The sequence below is a fragment of the Camelus bactrianus genome, chromosome 11 (assembly GCF_048773025.1).
Source record: "Camelus bactrianus isolate YW-2024 breed Bactrian camel chromosome 11, ASM4877302v1, whole genome shotgun sequence".
In the NCBI taxonomy this organism is placed as follows: Eukaryota; Metazoa; Chordata; class Mammalia; order Artiodactyla; family Camelidae; genus Camelus; species Camelus bactrianus.
The window spans coordinates 68,710,541-68,730,486 of NC_133549.1; the positions used below are offsets into that span (position 1 = coordinate 68,710,541).

The following is a 19,946-nucleotide window of genomic DNA, read 5'->3' on the forward strand; positions in this document are numbered from 1 at the left end:
CAATATATTAGGCAACAAAACAAATCTCAGTAAATTGGAAAAAACTGAAATCATACAAAGTATATTTTCTAATCACAATAGAATGAAACGAGAAACCAATAACTGGAAGGAAATCAGAAAATACACAAATATGTGTAAATTAAGCAACTCACTTTTAAATATGTCAAAGAATATGTCAAAGAAGAAACCCAAGAGAATGAGAAAATACCTTGAGATTAATAAAAACAAAATACAACATATCAAAACTTATGGGATGCAGTGAAAAAAGGGCTAAAGGAAAATTTATAGATCTAAATGCATACAATAAAAAGATGAAAATAATCAGTAATCTAACTGTATACCTTAAAGAACTAGAAAAGAAGAGCATACGAAACCAATAATGATTAGAGTGGTGATAAATAAAACAGAGAAAAAAAATAAAGTTAACAAAACCCAAAAGCTAGTCCCTTGAAAAGATCAGTAAAACTGGTATATTTTTAGGTAGATGAACTAAGAAAAAAGAACAAAGAATCAAATTACTAAAATCAGAAATGAAAATGGAGACATTACTCCCCACTTTACATAGACAAAAAGGATAATAAGAATATGAAAACGGATATATGTATGTATATTTATGACTGGGACATAATGCTGTATACCAGAAATTGACACATCATAATTGACTATATTTCAATTTAAAAGAAAAGGATAATATGAGAATACTATGAATAATTATACATCAACAAATTGGATAACCTAGATGAAATGGACAACTTCCTAGAGACACAATCAAAGCACTGTGATACAATATAAAAAGTTTTTTAAATTATATACATTTATATGTGACAAGGGTGTGTGTGTGTGTGTGTGTGTGTGTGTAATACAGAGACTATCATAGCTCCAGAAGGATAAATACTAAGATGTCAAAAGTGGTTATTCCTGGGTGAGTAATAACCCAGTAAAAACCCAGAAATAAATAAAGCTGGGTGTTTTTAGATACTTTCTTGCTGATTTTGAATTTCTCAAATGTTTTTTAATTGGCATATACTGTTTTATAACAAGAAAACAAATAAAAGAAACCTCATCTAAAAAAAAAAAAACCAGAAAACTGTCTGTTGCTTAGCCCAGGAAAAATTACATTTATGTGGACAAAACAACTTCCTTTTATTTATACCAAAATTGTTTTGCAAAACAAGTATGAGAACCATTGCTACATACCTTCTGGCTAGCTCCTCTGGCATGCGCTTCGGAACCAAGGCTTTGTCCAGCTGAATCTCCAACACAATGTATGTCCCTGCTTCTACATATTGCTGTAAACACATTTTTCTGTAATGTATTATTTCCAGAAAGACAGATACTTATGCAAATTTTTAGTAACATAAGATAATGCTCACAATGTAAGTGAGAAAATTGCATATACAACTACATATATAGTGTGACTGTGACAAACTATTTTTTACATAGAAAAATAACTGGAAAGAAAAATAGCAACAGTGATTATTTCTTGCAGAAAAAAAGGTTTTCAATTTTATTCTTAGGAACTTCTACCCCAGATGAAGCCTTGTTTAATTTATCTGATACTGTTCTTGGAACTGTTTCAAATGAATGACATTCTTTCTTCCACCAAATCTGTTTCGTGAGTCTTGAAGAAACAGTTTTCTCATAACCTTCTGACATTCCCACCCACACCCTCATAAGCACCATCTATCAACTTCAAACTGATGGATATTTCTACCTAGATTTTTGCAAACAGCATCCTAAATACATGTCCAAAACTGAACTTATCATTTCTCCTGTATAAACTTCTATTTTGACTTTTCTCTTAATGATTTTATCATCCTTCCAGAAAGCGAGGCTTGAAACCTGAGTTATGTTTAACTTTTCTTCCTCAACACTCCAAAGCTTTCCAATTCTACATTTTGCCTCTGCAGGTTTCTGACTTTCTTGACTACAACCTCTTCCCTAAATTAAACTGTCATCAACACTTATCTGTACTGTAAGAAAAACCTATAAACTGATGTCTGAAGCCCCTACCACAACTTCAATCTCTCTTTTCCACATCCTAGCAAGAGAACTGCCCTGAAACACTCATGAAATCTTATTCCTATGTGACAAAAACCTTTAATGTGAGTCTCCAAGATAAGGCTTAAGAGTCCCTCATCACCTATAGAATGAAGCCCAAACTTTGTAGCAAGCCTTTCAAAGTCTACAACCCAACTCAGCCTCTCTCTTCTTCTCATCTCCTTCTAGAACCATTCTTTTCATTTCTATACCACACACTGAATTAACTGATGTACCTTGAATTTATTACCTTCTTTGTGCTTTGACTCAAGCTATTCTCTGGCCCTGAAATTCCTCTCCTCCCATCTTCATCTGACAAAAGAGTTCTCTTTCACACCTTAGCTCTTCCTGAAGCCTTCTGAGACTGCCGCATCTGACTGCTCTGAGCCCACACAGCACTTTCATTTGTACTTCCATTACAGCATTCATCAAGATTCTGTATTACAGTTAGTTATGTACCAGTCTGCTTTGCCCACCAGAGTGCTGAGTGTCCTGAGAACAAATGAATAAATGCTGCAGATGATACATCTTTGGATCCCTCATAATGCTTAATATACTACAAACAATAAAAGATACACATTTTTAAAGCTAGAAAGGACCTTAAAGTTAACCCGGTACCCACTCCTTTTAGAGAGTCTCAACAAGACAATGAAATTTACCAAAAGTTATAAACTATCATGGCAAATATGGAATGGTTATTCAGATAATGAGCATTTTCCTGAGCATTTTCCACTATTCCATACTGTATTGCTCAGTAAAGGACTGATGAATTTAAACTTAATTTTAAAACTCTTTATGCATACTTACCTGTCCTTCTGGATTGTTGCATAGAGAAGGTTCAATTTCCAAAGGAGTATCTGAGCTCTGAGATTTTATGCTAGATGCTTGCTGAAAGAAAATGAACACACTTCAAACAGTGAATTCTTACATAGTCTTCACAATTGCAGGAGCAAGGATCATTCTGTTGCATCAAAATGCAAACTAAGTTGAGGAAATTCACCAGATTGAGAAATCAGTGCAAGCCCCTGGAATGGAACAAAACCTACAAAATCATCACTTTCCAAAAAACCTACCACATCTCCAGGCCTAGACTTTCCTTCCATATCCTTTTCTTTGACTGCTTTATCTTCTTTCAGGTTCTTAGAAGCAACTTGTTTGGGCAGTGGAGAATTAATTCCTCCTATTTTATTATTCTGAATCAAATGATGGCCAGCATCTCGGAACAAGCTAAGTAAACACTTGGTCTGAAAAGAGAGAAACAAACAAAAAATGCAATGCATCACAGGCAAATGAGACAAACTCAAAAGAAACTCATATTATTCTTTAACATCATTTAGTTTTCTGGATAACTTCAATATCGTAGAAGTAGAAATAGACAGAAGAAGTAAAAAGCTTCATTGCTTTACCATACTTGCTGAACAGGTGAAACTATCACAGAAAATTAGCTACCTACTCTTATTTTTTAAATTAGCAAGAGAACTTTCAACCTGACTTGATTTGGTGTCTCATAAATTTTACCAGAAAGCTTTTAAACTTTAACACATAATTTCAAATTAACTTTAAGTGGTAGAATTTATTTCTGTACAAGAAATATTATCTGCTTAATTACTACTAGTCTATCAATTATAATTGGAAGAACAGTGCAAGTTTAAATTTCGAAGGAACCTTGTATGGGGGAAAATTCAAACTACAGATAAATGACTGGAAAATAAGCTTAAAATAATTTTTAAATTTTACAGCATGCATGAATCTAAATATGACTTATGCTGAGTGAAAGAACAAGACCCCCCCCAAAAAAAAACAGAGAGAGAGAAGGAATGGACAGAAGTGGGAGAGAAGAAAAACAGATGATGATAATGGATATTTTCACTATCTTGATTGTGGTGATAGTTTCACAGATATAAACCTACATCAAAAGTTTAAATTTGTACATTTTAAATATATGCAGTTATTATATGTTAGTTATATCTCAGTAAACCTTCTAAAAGATAGTCCAACTCTATTAAAAAATTGTAAATACTAAATATCACTCACAATGCTACTACTTCTACCAAAATTCCTGTACTTCATATATTCTAAGATGCAACATTTTTCAAATATTAACATCTCTGGAAATGAGAACATTTCATATAAGTGGTATTGTACAATACGCTGTCACTGTGTCTGCCTTCTTCCACTTAGCATAATGTTTTTGAGGTTTATCCACATTGTAGCATGTATCAGTCATTCTTTTTTTAAACAGTTTTATTGAGATATAATTAATATTCCTTATAATTCACCCATTTAAAATGTAGTCAAAATTTAGTAACTTTGATATATTACATTAATTTCTTTTTATTGACTATTTAGCATATCTTCCCTAGTATAGACATGCCACAATTTGTTCACTGATTCACTGGTTGTGGGCATCTGGACTGTTATGAGTCTTTAGCAATGAGGAGTAATGCTGCTATCCATTCACATACACATCTTTATGTAAGTACAGATTTTCATTTCTCTTGGGTAGGTTCCTAGGAATGATTTGCTCAGTTGTATGGTAAGCTTATGTTTAACATGGATTTTCTACATGGTTGTTCTGTAAGTATTGACAGTAGAATACTGAAATTTCTTAAAGTTACTATCAAATTGTCTATTATGCCTTTCACCTTTCTTGGGATTGGCTTCATGTATCATGAGGTTCTGTTGTTAAGTGTATATACATTTATAGTTTATACATAATAATTTATAATTTATAAATCTTATCTTCCTGGTTAATTGACCTTTTAATCATTACGACATGCCACTCTACGTCTTTAGTAATATTTCTCATCTTGAACTCTATTTTGTCTGATATAAATATACCCATTCTGCTCTGTTATGTTTTCCACTTGCATAGTATATCTTTTCCATTCTTTTACTTCACCTTATGTGTGTCTGAATCAAAATGTATCTGTTACGGACAGCATATCATGAATCTTGAATTTTTTTTACTGTAGTATAATTGATTTACAATACTGTCAGTTTCAGGTGTACAGAAAAGTGATTCAGATATATATATATTTTCAGATTATTTACCATTATAGGTTATTCTAAGATACTGAATATAATTCCTTGTGTTCTATAGTCTATCCTTGCTGCTTATCTATTTTACATACAGTAGTTTGTATCTGTTAATCCCATACTTCTAATTTATCCCTCCTCCCACTTTCTTTCCCCTTTCATAATCATAAGTTTGTTTTCTATGTCAGAGTCTGTTTCTGTTTTGTATATAGATTCATTTGTATTATTTTTTAGATTCCACATATAAGTGGTATCATATAACATTTGTCTTTTTCGAATCGATTTTTCTGAATCCAGTCTCATAATCTCTGTCCCTTCATTGGGGTGTTTAGACTACTCACATATAACGTTATTGTTGAAATATTTACATTTATATTTGCCTTTTTGGTATTTGTTTTCTATATATCTTCTGTCTTTTTTGTTCCTCTGTTACTCCTTTAAACGCCTTCTTTTAATGTTAAATAAATATATGTACTTGTGAGTATGTGTATGGCATATGTACACATACACTTTTCTTAGTGGTTGCTTTAGGGATTACAATATGCATCCAAACTAACCGTAATCTATTTTACATTGATCCTAACTTAATTCTGGTAAAATGCGGAAACTATACTGCACTATAGCTCCATTCTATCCTCCCTCCTACGGTACTATTATCATATAAATTAGATCTGTGTATGTTACAAACCAAATAATATAATTAATGCTTTATACAATCAAGTCTTTCAAAGAAGTTAAGAACAAAAATAAGAAAAAATATATTTCTAAAATCTTTTATACTAACTTACATTTAAACATTTCTAGTGCAGTTCATTTCTTCTTGTAGATTTAATATACAATTTGGTTTATATCCTTTCAAGCTGAAGGACATCCTTTAGTAATTCTGGCAAGATAGGTTTGTTAACAACAGATTCTTTCAATACTTATTTATCTACAGATGTCTTTATCTCGCCTTCATTTTTGGTTGACAGCTTTTTCCTTCAGCACTTTGAATCTGTTATTCCACTGCCTTCTGGATTCCACTGTTTCAGATGAAAAATCAGTTGTTAACCATGTTGGTACTCCTCTGTAAGTGATGAGTTGTTTTTCTCCTGTTGAATTCATGATTTTCTCTTTTTCTTTCAATAGGTCACTGTAATGTATATTGTAGATCTCCACAGGCTTATCCTACCTGGAATTCTATGAACTTCTTGGATATGTAGATTAACATTTTCATCAAACAGGGGATTTTTTAGACATTATTTTTTCATATATCATTCCTGCCTCTTTCTCTTTTCTCCTAGGACTTGCCTTACAATATGCTGGTTGCTCTCCACTGAGATCTCCATTTCAACCAACAACATTGTTGGGCATGGGTCCTTCACCCACTGCTTTAAATTATGTGAGCCTTCTCTGTGGCAGCAAAGTTGCTGGTCCTCTCAACCCATCCTGCCCTAGAAGAATTATTGCACTGATTAAGCTAAAATAGAGCAGGGGGAGAAGGGAGGTAGTTTGAGAACAGACCTAGGCAACAATGCCTCAAATTCCACAGTTTTTCGTGCATTACTGCTTCTCAGTTTTTTGATGCCTTTGGTCAATTTCCAGTGCACTGAAATGGCATTTTGTCAATTTGTCTAGCTTTACAGTTGCTTTCACGGGGAGAAAATTTGATAACCTCCTCACTCAGACGTAGCCAGAAATATTTTTTCCTCAATATTTTTCATATATTTTAAAAATTACGATTATATTTTTTAAAAAGTTATGATCATAGTGACTATACTTTTATATCCTGATTTTTCATTTAACAGTCTATCACATGCATCCTCTCATATTTTTTTAATTTTCATAAGGATAATTTTTAATGTATGTACAACAGTCTCCTATTATGTGGGTATAATAAAATAGGTAAAAATGTCTGTGTGCCAACTACATCCCTAGTACATTTACATGTTTTATCTCATTTAATATGTAAAACAATTCTAGGAGACAAGCATTGTCTCCATTTAATGAAGAATAAAGTTGAGAGAAATTTAGTCACTTGCCCAAAGTCAGTAAATGGCAGCTCCAAAATTCAATGCAGAAGCCCTTGGATGTCAAAACCCATAATCTTTTGATTATGAATATACTGTTTCCTGGAGGGGAGACTATAGCTCAGTGGTAGAGTACATGTACAGTGCATGTTTAGCACACATGAGGTCCTGGGTTCGATCCCTAGTACCTCCACTGAAAAAATAAATAAACCTAATTACTTCTTGCCCTGACCTAAAAAATTTTTTTTAATTAAAAATAAATAAATAAAGTGAACAAGTCTGAGCATCTAGTTCAAAAACATTTTTTTTTAAATGATATACTGTTTCATTCAGATTCACCAAAAATATCTTGATATGATTGATATGATGAAGGGCTTTATGTTTTAGGAATAGTAACATTTTTCTGATATGTATTCATTTTCCCCAATTTTTTAGTTACATTTTAATTTTGTTTATGATGGTTTCTTCTATATATAGAAGATTTTCATTTTTTGTAATCAAAATCTTTCACATCTTTCATTGCTTTCAAGTACAGGAAGTCTTCCTTTAATTCTTATCTTTAATTAATAGCCACTTCTATTTTTATAGCCTTCACATTTAACTTATTTTAATAAACTCACTTGGAATTTATTATGATCTATGCTATACATAAAATTTTTGCATTCTTTTTTCTATTTAACTATCTACAAAACATTATTGTTTATCTTTTTTATTGGGTGCATATTCCATCATTTTTATTTACAAAAACTTACTAAGCATTACTCTATTATTAGACATTTAATCTTTATTTTAGTTTTGCTATTATTGATCCCTCAAAGTTTTCATGAATATGAGGGGTTTGATCTTATTAAATTATTCCCTTCAGATAAATCCCTATAAGTGTGATTTCTGATTCAAAGGATACTTATATAGAGTTTATTACTCAGCTGGTTTCCACAAAGATGACGGGTCTTTCTTGACTCTACTATTGAGAAATAGGTGTCCAAACAATGATGAAATAATAATATGTTATTGTTATTATTGTTATTTTACAAAGCCTCACTTTCTCCTAAAAGCAACAGGATAAAATTGATTTTTTTGCTTAAACATAAAAATAAATAAATAATATATATATGTTCTCTCAATAGATGGGTGATTTTAAGATTTTAACATCTGAAAACTTAAAGACTCATATCATGGATTTAAGTTTTTGCATACTTAACACAATAGACTTCTTTCATTATTCTAAAGATTTTGTATCCAACTTTATTGAAGTAAAATTGAAATACAGGCTTACCTCAGAGATATTGCGAGTTCAGTTCCAGACCACCTTAATAAATCTTAATAAATAAAATATTGTAACATATTCCCCATTGCATATAAAAGTTATGTTTACACTATATACTGTAATCTGTTAAGTGTGCAATAACATTATGTCTTAAAAAATGTACAGACCTTAATTTTAAAATATTTTATTGCTAAAGAATGCCAAAACATTTATACTAGTAACAACACAGATCACAGATCACTATAACAAATATAATAATAATGAAACCATTTAAAATACTGTGAGAATTACCAAAATGTGACACAGAAGCACAAAGTGAGCACATGCTGTTAGAAAAATAGCATCCACAGACTTGCTCATCACAGGGTTGCCACAAACCTTCACTTTGTAAAAAAGTGCAATATCTATAAAGAGTTGATAAAGTTAAGCACAATAAAATGAGGTATGCCTGTAAAATAAACTACATATTTAAAGTAGACAATCTGATCAATTTTGACATATGTACACACATGTGAAACCATCATCACCATTAAAATAACCAATATGTTCATCATCCCTAGAACTTTCCTCACATTTTTTTTGCAGTCCAGTCTTCCTTCTATCCCTGTTCCCAAGTAACCAATGATCTGCTTTTTGTCATCATAGGTTACTTTCCTATAACTGTATTTCATTGGAATCATAGAGTATACACTCTCTTTTGTCTGGTTTCTTTTATTTATCATAATGTATTCGAGATTCATCCACACTGCATGGATTTTATTGCTAAGCAGTATTCCATTGTATGGATAGACCACAGAATTTGTTTTTCTGTTCACCTGTTGATGGAGATTTGGGTTGTTTTCAGTTTTTGGCTTTTCATTATCCTAAAGTTTCTAAGGTTCAAGGGCAGAATGACTTTAAGGCTCTATATTGAACATCCCAGTATACCAATTGGTTCCAAAAATCAATTGCTAAGATGTATGTGCTATAGATGTAAGTAAACACATATATAAAGGATAAATTAGAATGATACCTTCTATACAATTTTTTCTTACCTTTTCATACACTGTACTATTAAGGTAAGGGTAAACATGAAAAGCTCCCCGAATTCTCTTCACACCTGGATACAGCAATGGCACCATATTAACATAAGCCACACCATGAAATGAAAGCTGACCTTCATCATCAGTCTAAAGAAACAGAAACAGAGAGCTGTTAATGCTACAGAGTAATGCAGCATAAGGTATGGTGTTGACTCAGCAATTCAACCTCAGTTTAGGAACTAGCTATGCTCCTTAACTAGTTGATTTGGGCCAATTATATAGACATTTTGGGTCTCCACTTACTTAACTTCAAAGCGGATTTAATAATAACATGATCACTGAGATAATACATATTAATAGAGTTAATAAATAGTAAAGATAGTAGTTGGGTCAACATACTCAAATTATTTGATAATACATATATTCAACCAAAAAATCAATTTCACCATGTTGCTTCTTAGGAAAAGTGAAGCTTTGCAAAAAACAATAATAATAACAAGAAAAGCTTAAAAGAAATAAGAAGCTGTGGCCTTTAGCTTTAGTTCACAGATTCATATGAATGGAAGTGGCCTGTGATGACAAATAGGATCTAACTTATGCTTAAATTCTACTCAATTGCTGGAGGTGTTTTAGAATACTGTGTTAAGAAAGATTCTGTGTCCTTATCTGGGTTCAAAAGGAAAGAATGCTTTGATTGATCGGTACCATCTGCCATGGATGAAGGAGGAAAAATGACAGTCTGCTATCATGTATTTGCCATCCCTAATCTCATCTAAATTCTCATTACAAACATGAAGGACATGTCCGTAGATATATTTTAATATAATTTTTAGTGGTTGTATGGTTTGCCACAGAAAACTCTTATAAGGAAAAATCAACTTAGTGAAATAAAACACATTTAATTTCCATAAATTAAAAGTAATCTCTTTGATTCTGCTGATTTAACAATAATTAGAAATGATTAAAACTCCTGTCTTCATGTGATAATATTCTGTTGTTTTAGAAACCTAAGGAATGTTAGCCAATGCATACTATATACTACAAAGAGAAGTGTTCACATGGTAGTAATATTTTTATTATGTAAAAAAGCCTATTTTAAAAATCTGCAAAATAATTTAAGTACTTACTAAGTCTCTACTATATGCCATGAATCATGCTAGGTACTGTGGATGATACACAGCAGTCTATGACAGGATCACTACCCTTAGAGAGTTTATAAACAAGCAGCAAGGACCAGACATGTATAAGTAAAACTATAGCAAGGATAACTTGAAAAAGTATACACTAATAAAATGGACAACCTAGAAGAAATTGATAAGTACCTAAAAATGTACAAACTCACAAGACTGACAGGACAAAATAGAAAATAAGAATAGACCGATAACCAGTAAAGAAATTAAATCAGTAATTTAAAAAACTCCCAACCAATAAAAGTCCAGGATCAGATGGCTTCATATGTAAATTCCACAATACAGCTAAAGAAGAGTTAATGCCTAACATTCTTAAACTATTCCAAAAAACTGAAGCTAAATGAAAGCTTCCAAACTCATTCTACAAGGCCAGCATCACCCTGAAACCAAAACCAGACAAAGATATCAAAAGAAAAGAAAATTACAGGCCAATATCCTTGATGAACATAGATGCAAAACTCCTCAACAAAATATTATCAAACCTAATTCAACAATACACTGAAAGAATCATACCATAATCAAGTGGGATTGATCCCAGGGATGCAAAGATGGGTTAATATCTGCAAATCAATCAATATGATAAACCACATTAACAAACTGAAGAATAAAAATCATATGATCATCTCAACAGATGTAGAAAAAGCATCTGACAAAATTCAACGTTCATGATAAAAACTCTCAACAAAGTGGATAGAGAATGTACCTCAACACAATATAGGCCATAAATGACAAATCTAAAGCCAACATCATACTCGACAGTAAAAAGCTAAGATCAGGAACAAGACAAGGATACCCACTCTTACCACTTTTACTGAACACAAGATTAGAAGTCGTAGCCACAGCAATCAGACAACCAGACATCAAAAAGAAACAAAAAGAATCCAAATTGGAAAAAAGAAGTAAAACTGTCACCGTTTGCAAGTGATGTGATATTATATGTGGAAAATCCTAAAGACACCTCCCAAAACTACTAGAACTAATAAATGAATTCAGTAAACCTGCAGGATACAAAATTAATATACAGAAATCTGTTGCACTAACAATGAATTATCAGAAAGAGAAATTAAGAAAACAATCCCATTTACAAATGCATCCAAAACAATAAAATACCTAGGAATAAATGTAACCAATGTGGTTAAAAAAAAAAATGTACTCTGAAAACTATAAGACACTGAGGAAAAGAAACTGGAGATGACAGAAACAAATGGAAAGATACATCATGCTCATGGATTGAAAGAAAAATGTTTTTAAAATAACTATACTATGCAAGGCAATGTAAAGAGTCAGTGCAATCCCTATCAAAATACCAATGGTATTTTTTCACAAAACTAAAAGAAATAATTCTAAAATTTATATGGAACTACAAAAGACCCCAAATAGCCAAAACAACCTTGAGAAAGAAGAATAAAACTGGAGATATCATGCCCTCTGATTTCAACTATACTACAAAGCTAGAGTAATTAAAAAGTATGGTATTGGCACAAAAACAGATACATAGATCAATGGAACAGAATAGATAGCAAAGAAATAAGCCCATATTTACATGGTCAATTAATCTATGATGAAAGAGGCAAGAACAATGTAGTGTATCACACTGATTGATTTGCAGATATTAACCCAATAGGAAAATACATCCTCTTCAATAAATGGTGTTGGGAAAACTGGACAATTACATGCAAAAGAATCAAACTGGACTACTTTCTCCTACCATATATAAAAAGAAACGGAAAATGGATTAAAGACTTAAATGCAAGACCTGAAACCATAAAACTCCTAGAAGAAAACATAAGTGGTACACTCTTTGACATCAGCCTTAGCAGTATTTTTTGGATGTCTCCTCAGGCAAGGGAAACAAAAGCAAAAACAAACAAATGGGACTACATCAATCTAAAAAGTTTTTGCACAATGAAAGAAACAATCAATAAAAGGAAAAGGCCACTTACTGAATGGAAGAAGATTTTTGCAAACAACATACCCAGTAAAGGGTTAACATTCAAAATATACAAAGAACCCATACAACACAACATAAAAAAAAAAGTCTGATTTAAAAATGGGCAAAAGACCTGAAGAGACACTTTTCTAAAGAAGACAAACAGATGGCCAACAGACACAGGAAAAGATGCTCAACATCACTAATCATCAGGGAAATGCAAGTCAAAACCACAATGAAGTATCACCTCACACCTGTAAGAATGGCTATCATCAAAAAGACAATAGATAACAAGCATTGGTCAGGATGTGGAGAAAAGAGAACCTTCAGGTACTGTTGGTGGGATTATAAATTGGTGAGTCATTATAGAAAACACTATGAAAGGTCCACAAAAAATTAAAAACAGAACTGCTATATGATCTAGCAATTTCACTTTAGGGCATTTACCCAAAGAAAACAAAAACATGAATTCGAAAGGATATATGAACTCCAATGTTCGATGTAGCACTATTTAAAATAGATATGGAAGCAAACGTAAGTGTCCATCTAAAGATGAACAGATAAAGAAGATGTGAGATACATATACATATGTATACACACACACACATACGTACAATGGAATATTGCTCAGCTACTAAAAAAACGAAATTTTGCCATTTGTGACAACATGGATAGATCTAGGGGGTATTATGCTAAGTGAAATAAGTCAGACAGAAAGAAAAATACCACATTATCCCACTTATATGTGGAACTGAAAAAACAAAACAAAGCAAATAAAATAGAACAAAAACAGATTCATAAATACAAAGAACAAACGAGTGGTTGCCAGAAGGGAGTGGGGATTGAAGGGGTGAGAGGAATAGGTGAAGGGGATTAAGAGGTGCAAATCACTAGTTATATAATTAATAAGTCACAGAGATACAATATATAGCACAAAAAATGTGGTCAATAATATTATAATAACTTTGTATGGGGACAGATGATTACTAGACTTATCATGGTGAACACCATAATGTATGCAAGTATCAAACCATTATGTAGTACACCTGAAACTAATAATATTGTGCATCAACTATATTTCAATAAAAAAGACCTCTTGCAGTGGACATTTCTTGGCCTATTTCCTGTGGTTTTCTTCTTCAGCATGACAGGACGCAACTGTCACAGTCAGTGGGATGAATTGGAAACAGAGTAATTTGGACAAATACATTTATTTTTATGATAAATGAACAAAAAACAATGGAGAGCTTATTCTAGGGTCACCAAAGTTATATTTTTTCAGACTAGTAGTATATGTATGAATCCTTACTCTAATTAACAGGCCAAAACATTTTAAGTAGGTAAATCTAAAATAAGTTCAGAAAATAAACAAGCTTATACTATATAGCACAGGGAACTATATTCAATATCTTGTAGTAACTTATAGTGAAAAAGAATAGAAAATGAATATATGTATGTTCATATATGACTGAAGCATTATGCTGTACACCAGAAATTGACATAACATTGTAAACTGACTATACTTCAATAAAACAATTAATTAATTAATTAATTAATTAAGATGTATTATGTGGAAACATACTGCCAATATTTAACTACTTTTGACCTATTAAAAGGCTATTTTGTATGCAAAACTGTAATAAAGGGCTAAAGGGAAATAGGATATCTGGGAATAAAGCCTAAATAATTTTTAGTGGACAACAGGGAACTAGGGTGAGTAGTCATCTCAATTTGCCAGGGAGAAGGGAATTTCCCGGGACATGAGTCTTTCAGCATTAAAACCAGGAAACTTGAGCAAATCAGGACAAGTTGGTCACCCTAGGAAGCAGCCACATCAGTTTACATTTTCCTTTGGTATCAGAATTAGAAGCAGAATAATAGGTTGGATCTCACCCAGCATTTCTTATAAAAATATTTTTAAGTAAACAAATTTACCTTTTCAAATTTAGCAGCTTTCCCTTTGGGTACACTAACCAGAGGAATTCTTGTGATCTCTACAGGCCAAAACCGGCAATCAGCAATTCGCTTCTGAAAACTGCAAATCAAGAAACAAACAGCCCACTAGTATTATATGCAAAAATGAGGTTAGTATAATTTAGGTTAAAGAGAACTAGTTCTCTCTTAAAAAGTAATGGAATACACATATATAAAAATTCTTATTAGGTATGTGGGTTTTAAAAAATCTTCTCATATCTAGTAAGATTCCAGGAGGAATTATAAAAATAATTATACAACGCTGCTATCAGAAGCAAACTGTACATTTTTAGAGCAACCTGACAATATGAATCCAAAGTCTTAAAATGTTCAGTCTTTGACCCAGAAATTTCACTTCTAGTGATTTACTCTAAAGAAACAATCAGACAAGTATGCAAATGGTATTAAATAAGTTTATTTCTACTGTGAAAATAATCATAGTAGGACTTCCAGGGTCAGTTCTGATACATAAAGAGCATGGAAGTTGTCACTTCTGTCCTCACAACAAGAAAAAAGGTGGTCAAATTGAAAATCAATGATCTTTCTTAGATCCATCCAAGAAGTAAGTTCAGTGGCAAATGCCACCTGGCAATTTGGAGAAACAGGCAAGTACAGCGAATTGCAGCTGAGGTCAGCTTACAGGCATCAGAAGCCACTAGAGCCAGTAACTGGTAGAAACACTTTGATAATTTTGACAAGTTGCTGGAGGCTAAGCGTGAACTAGCCAGAGAGTTAAAAAACTCTAGGGTGCTCAGTCATAGGGGAGTCCCCACACTGTGCTGGGTTTTAAATCAAGGAGCCCCATCAGATTCTCACAGTGTAAACAGGAGAAAAATACCCTAAGGCAGGGAGAAGGGAAAGATAACCATTTTAAAGTATATCCAGAGTGTTCTTAACAAAGGCCTGCTCTTTAAGGGAAACTAGTTCACCAGAGTTTTCTCTGACCAAGGTGGAGGGCAATTAGACAACTCCAACCCTGTGTAACCTTCCTGTCTCACATGAGGAGAGGAAGAAAAAAAGACTTATACACTCAAGAAGTCAAAACCTGGGGACTCAAACCTATTAAAATACTGAGATTAATTCACAGGATTATAGAACATTTCCCTTTCCAACACATTCCATAACATCAACAGAATTCCAGTATAATGACAGTGGATTGTAAGTAAGAGACTGGAATACACAAACCCTATTTAGGAAAGAGTTCTTAGCAAACCCAAAGACAACAGGGGAGGAGCAAAAGAAGGACATTGAAGGTGCTCCAGCACCTGCAGCTACAGCAAGTATTAAACATAGCCTATCCCCTAGCCAGATTAACATAAAATCTCACCTAAAAAACTTAATTATCAAATTCCTTATTACCCAAAATATAATGTCCAGCTTTCAATAAAAAACTACAAGAAAAAAAAATACAAGGAATGCTAAAAGGCAAGAAAAAATACAGTCTGAAGAGACAAAGCTAGCATATGAACTAGACTCAGATATGACACAGATTTTGAAACTATCAGATAGTAAATTTAAAATAACTGTGATTAATATGTTAAGGACTCTCATGAAAAAGCAGAACATGCAAGAACAGATGGGTAATGTAAGCAAAGAGATGGAAATTCTAAGAAAGAATCAAAAAGAAATGTTACAAATCAAAAACACTGTAACAAAAATATACAGTTCATCTGATAGGCTTATCAATAGACTGGACATAGCTGAGGAAAGAAACAGTGAGCTTGAAGATACACCAATAAAAACTTCCTAAACTGAAATGGAAAGGAGAAAAATGAAAAAATTGCAAGAGAATATCCAATTGTGGGACAATTACAAAAGGTATAACAGGAATATCAGAAGGAAAAGAAAGAGAGAAAAGAGCAAAAGAAATATTTGAAGTCATAATGGCTGCACATTTTACTAAATTAATGACAGACACCAGAGATCCAGGAAGCTCAGAGAACAGCAAGCATAAGAAATACAAAAAAAAAAAAAATTTTTACACATAAGTATATCATATTCAAACTGCAGAAAACCAAATAGAAAGAGAAAATCAGAGGGAAAAAATAACACCTTACCTATAGACGAACAAGAATGAGAATACACCGGACTTCCCTTCAGAAACCATGCAAGCAAGAAGAGAGTGGTATGAAATAATCAAAGTTTTGAAAGAAAACAAACCACCAACCTAGAATTCTGTATCCAGTAAAATTATCCTTCAAAAATTAAGGAAAAGTAAAGACTCTCTTAGTCAAACAAAAATAGAAGGACTTTGTGGCTAGTAGACCTGCCATGCAAAAAATGCTAAAATTCTTCAGAGAAAAGGAAATGCTATAGGTCAGAAACTCGGATCTACATAAAGAAAGGAAGTCAATTAGAGAATGAAATAGATTAAGGTAAAACAAATTTAAATTTTTTTCTTATTTTTAATTAGTCAAATAGATAATTGTTCAAAGTAATAATAGCAACAATGTATCCTTAACAAGATATCAGCAAATCAAATCCAACAATGTACCTTTATATTATACACCACTAACAAGTTGGGAACTAGAAGTATATAGGACTTCTGAAATATCTGATCAGTTTTTCTGTAATTTTAAAACTGTTCTAAAAAATAGTCTATTAGTTGAGAAAAACAAAACAAAACAGAGTTTTTCATTCAGATTACACATACACTGATAATCCTCTATTTCTTACCTGTCCCTAATCACCAGGTCACTGTGACACAGGATGATAGTTACCCACACAAAATTAAATATCTTAATCTTATTTAGCATCTAAATCCTGATTTAATCTTGGTAACAACAAAAACACTATTTTCTAGCCCCTTCTACATCAACAGAAAGACCAATAAGATGTAAACAGAGGTTGTCAGGTTCCAGGAAGGTTCTATAAGAGGGGCTAACACAGCTAGCATATGACCTTCCTTATTCATAAACATAAAAAGTCCCCTCTTCCAACTTTCTCCCAGGAATATGAATGTGCAGGCTCAGCTCCAATAGCCATCTTGAAACATGAGACAACTTTGTGGACGGAAGGCACATGTTAAAGAAGGTAGAGCAAAAGGAAAGATTGAGCCTGGATACCTGATAACACTGTAGGGCCACCATACATACTAGCTCTGGAGTTCTTTTATACGAAAGAGAAATAAGAATCCACCATGGTTAAGCCACCATCACTAGAAGCCTCTGTTATCAGCAGATGTGGAGGAAGACAATCTCAGATCACCTTAATTCAAATGTAGATAAATAATTCAGGGGGAGGGTATAGCTCAAGTGGTAGAGCACATGCTTGGCATGTTCAATCCCCAGTAACTCCATTAAAAAAAAAACTAATAATAAACAGACCTAATGACCTCCCCTCCAAAAAATAAAATAAATAATTTTTTTAAAAAAATAGTAACTTTCTTCCCACCTACAGTCTTTGTGGGTTAGACATATTCCCTCCCTATTCCTACCTGACCACTGTAGGAGGATCAAGGTAGCAGCGACTTTCCAAGTCCCAAGTAATCCTTTTCTTCATGCACTCTGCTTGGTTCCTAAATTCCCTGTCCTGTAAAATAATAAGCCAGAGACTTTTATTCTTTCAGTATGCCATGGCTGCATCCTGCTTAATCTGTGGACATTCTTTTAATAGATTTGATCACAACATTTTTATGACTACTACTATTAGTACTATAAGTATGATTACTACTGAAAATACTATCACCATCTTAAATTTTAGGGTACTTTTCTTTCTTTTTTTTAACATTTTTTATTGATTTATAATGATTTTATAATTTACATTGTTGTGTCAAATTCCAGTGTAGAGCACAATTTTTCAGTTTTACATGAACATATATATATTCATTGTCACATTTTTTTCTCTGTGAGCTACCATAAGATCTTGTATATATTTCCCTATGCTATACAGTATAATCTTGTTTATCTATTCTACAATTTTGAAATTAGGGTACTTTTCTATTAAATAAAGTACCTAGAATAAATTACTTATATTATCCTTACATCAATCCAGTACTAAATGCCAAATATTCACTCACATAACCTCAATCAGTGATTCTCAACCTTGAATGCATATTAGAATTATCTGAGAGCATCTTAAAAAAAATCAACACCTGGGCATTGTAATTATTTTAAAAGTAAATTCTTAGGTAACTGACCTGGGTTAAAGCTTCACCACTGTTATTGTTTTAAGAGCTCCCTAGGTAATTCTAATGAACAACCAGGGTTAAGAACTAGTTATCTAAAGTAAAACAGAACAGGGTGACGATCTGGGAAGGAATCAGGAGGAAGAGACATGGAGTAGGAGGGATATTTTAACTGCATATCCCTTATTTTTTTATTTTGACTTGTGATTGTATTACTGCCTACTCATAAATAAATAAATTTAAAATAAAATAAAGGGTAAATATGAATTAAATCAATTGTTTTGTTTGCTGGACTTAAAAAGTCAGGAAACATTTTAATCACAATTTTATAGATTAGTGTTTTATTCTGACATATAATTGTTTTACTTTAAGAGGTGACAAATGTATATTAACTATTGTGATTTACAAGCTGTTTATATCCCAGTGCACTGAGATTATCACAAAAAACTACACAGTTCTCTCACCTCAGGGTGGTTGAGTTCTCCTTCTTCTTCATCATATGGCCCGCCAATGATGAACGCATCAGGAATGTTATTAGCTCCTGGAGCCAGAATGTTGGCAATAGGCCATTTTTTGGGCCGAGGAACAGGTTCTCGTTCTCCTCCAAGCTTCAGAGTTCCATTCTTGAAGAAAATGGGATAGTCTTTCTATAAAGATAAACACCATATATCAGGAAATTTTGTGAAAGAATTTGAAATGGACAAAAAATGATTACAGAAGTGACTCTTCAATGAAATATGGGATGTTGTCTAACAGACACTTCTGTGATTATCTGATTCTATAGAAAGGCCTGTCCCCTTAATTGTCTTTGTGCTATTTTATAATTTTGTAATTTCTAGAAAACTGATAATGCAAATTATTCTTGTCCATGATATGCATATATATTTTGTCCAGTGGAGATGTAACTGATTATTGCCCTGTGGCTGATGACAAGTTTTGAATTACTAGCAAATTTATTCCAACATTCCTAGTTGCTTATATATGGCTCCATTGTTCGGATTCTCCTTGGAATTGGTTTAAATCCTTTTTGTCATTTTGTATTTATATGAGAGTCATGATGTGCCTTTTTAATAATTACCTTTTAAAAAACAAACAAATCTGACAAAGGGCTAAATTATAGGCATTTTCATATCTATAATTTATCTAAAATATACTTGCAATAGAAAATTGGTAAAGTTATAAACAGGCAATATATAGAAAGGGAAATTAGAAAATCCAACATTTAAATAAAAACATGCTATATATCATTAAGAGAAATGCACATTAAAACAATGAGATGCAATTTTAAACGTAGATTGGCAAAGTCTGAAAATATCAAATGTTGGCAATATTGTGAGAGAATAGTATTT

At 32.5% G+C, this 19,946-nt stretch overlaps 1 protein-coding gene across 8 annotated transcripts in view; it reads right to left on the reverse strand.

Annotated features, from left to right (window-relative positions):
* CFAP70 (cilia and flagella associated protein 70) overlaps nucleotides 1–19,946 on the reverse strand; it is a 71,789-nt gene that overhangs the window by 38,154 nt on the left and 13,689 nt on the right. For all 8 annotated transcript variants that reach the window (XM_074374184.1, XM_074374186.1, XM_074374185.1 and 5 more), the window contains 7 exons: nucleotides 19,062–19,244; nucleotides 17,908–18,002; nucleotides 14,433–14,532; nucleotides 9,390–9,524; nucleotides 3,114–3,284; nucleotides 2,848–2,928; nucleotides 1,198–1,289 (listed from right to left, as the gene is read on the reverse strand). In XM_074374184.1, the coding sequence (XP_074230285.1) occupies nucleotides 1,198–1,289; nucleotides 2,848–2,928; nucleotides 3,114–3,284; nucleotides 9,390–9,524; nucleotides 14,433–14,532; nucleotides 17,908–18,002; nucleotides 19,062–19,244 (857 nt within the window). The remainder of the gene's footprint in view (nucleotides 1–1,197; nucleotides 1,290–2,847; nucleotides 2,929–3,113; nucleotides 3,285–9,389; nucleotides 9,525–14,432; nucleotides 14,533–17,907; nucleotides 18,003–19,061; nucleotides 19,245–19,946) is intronic.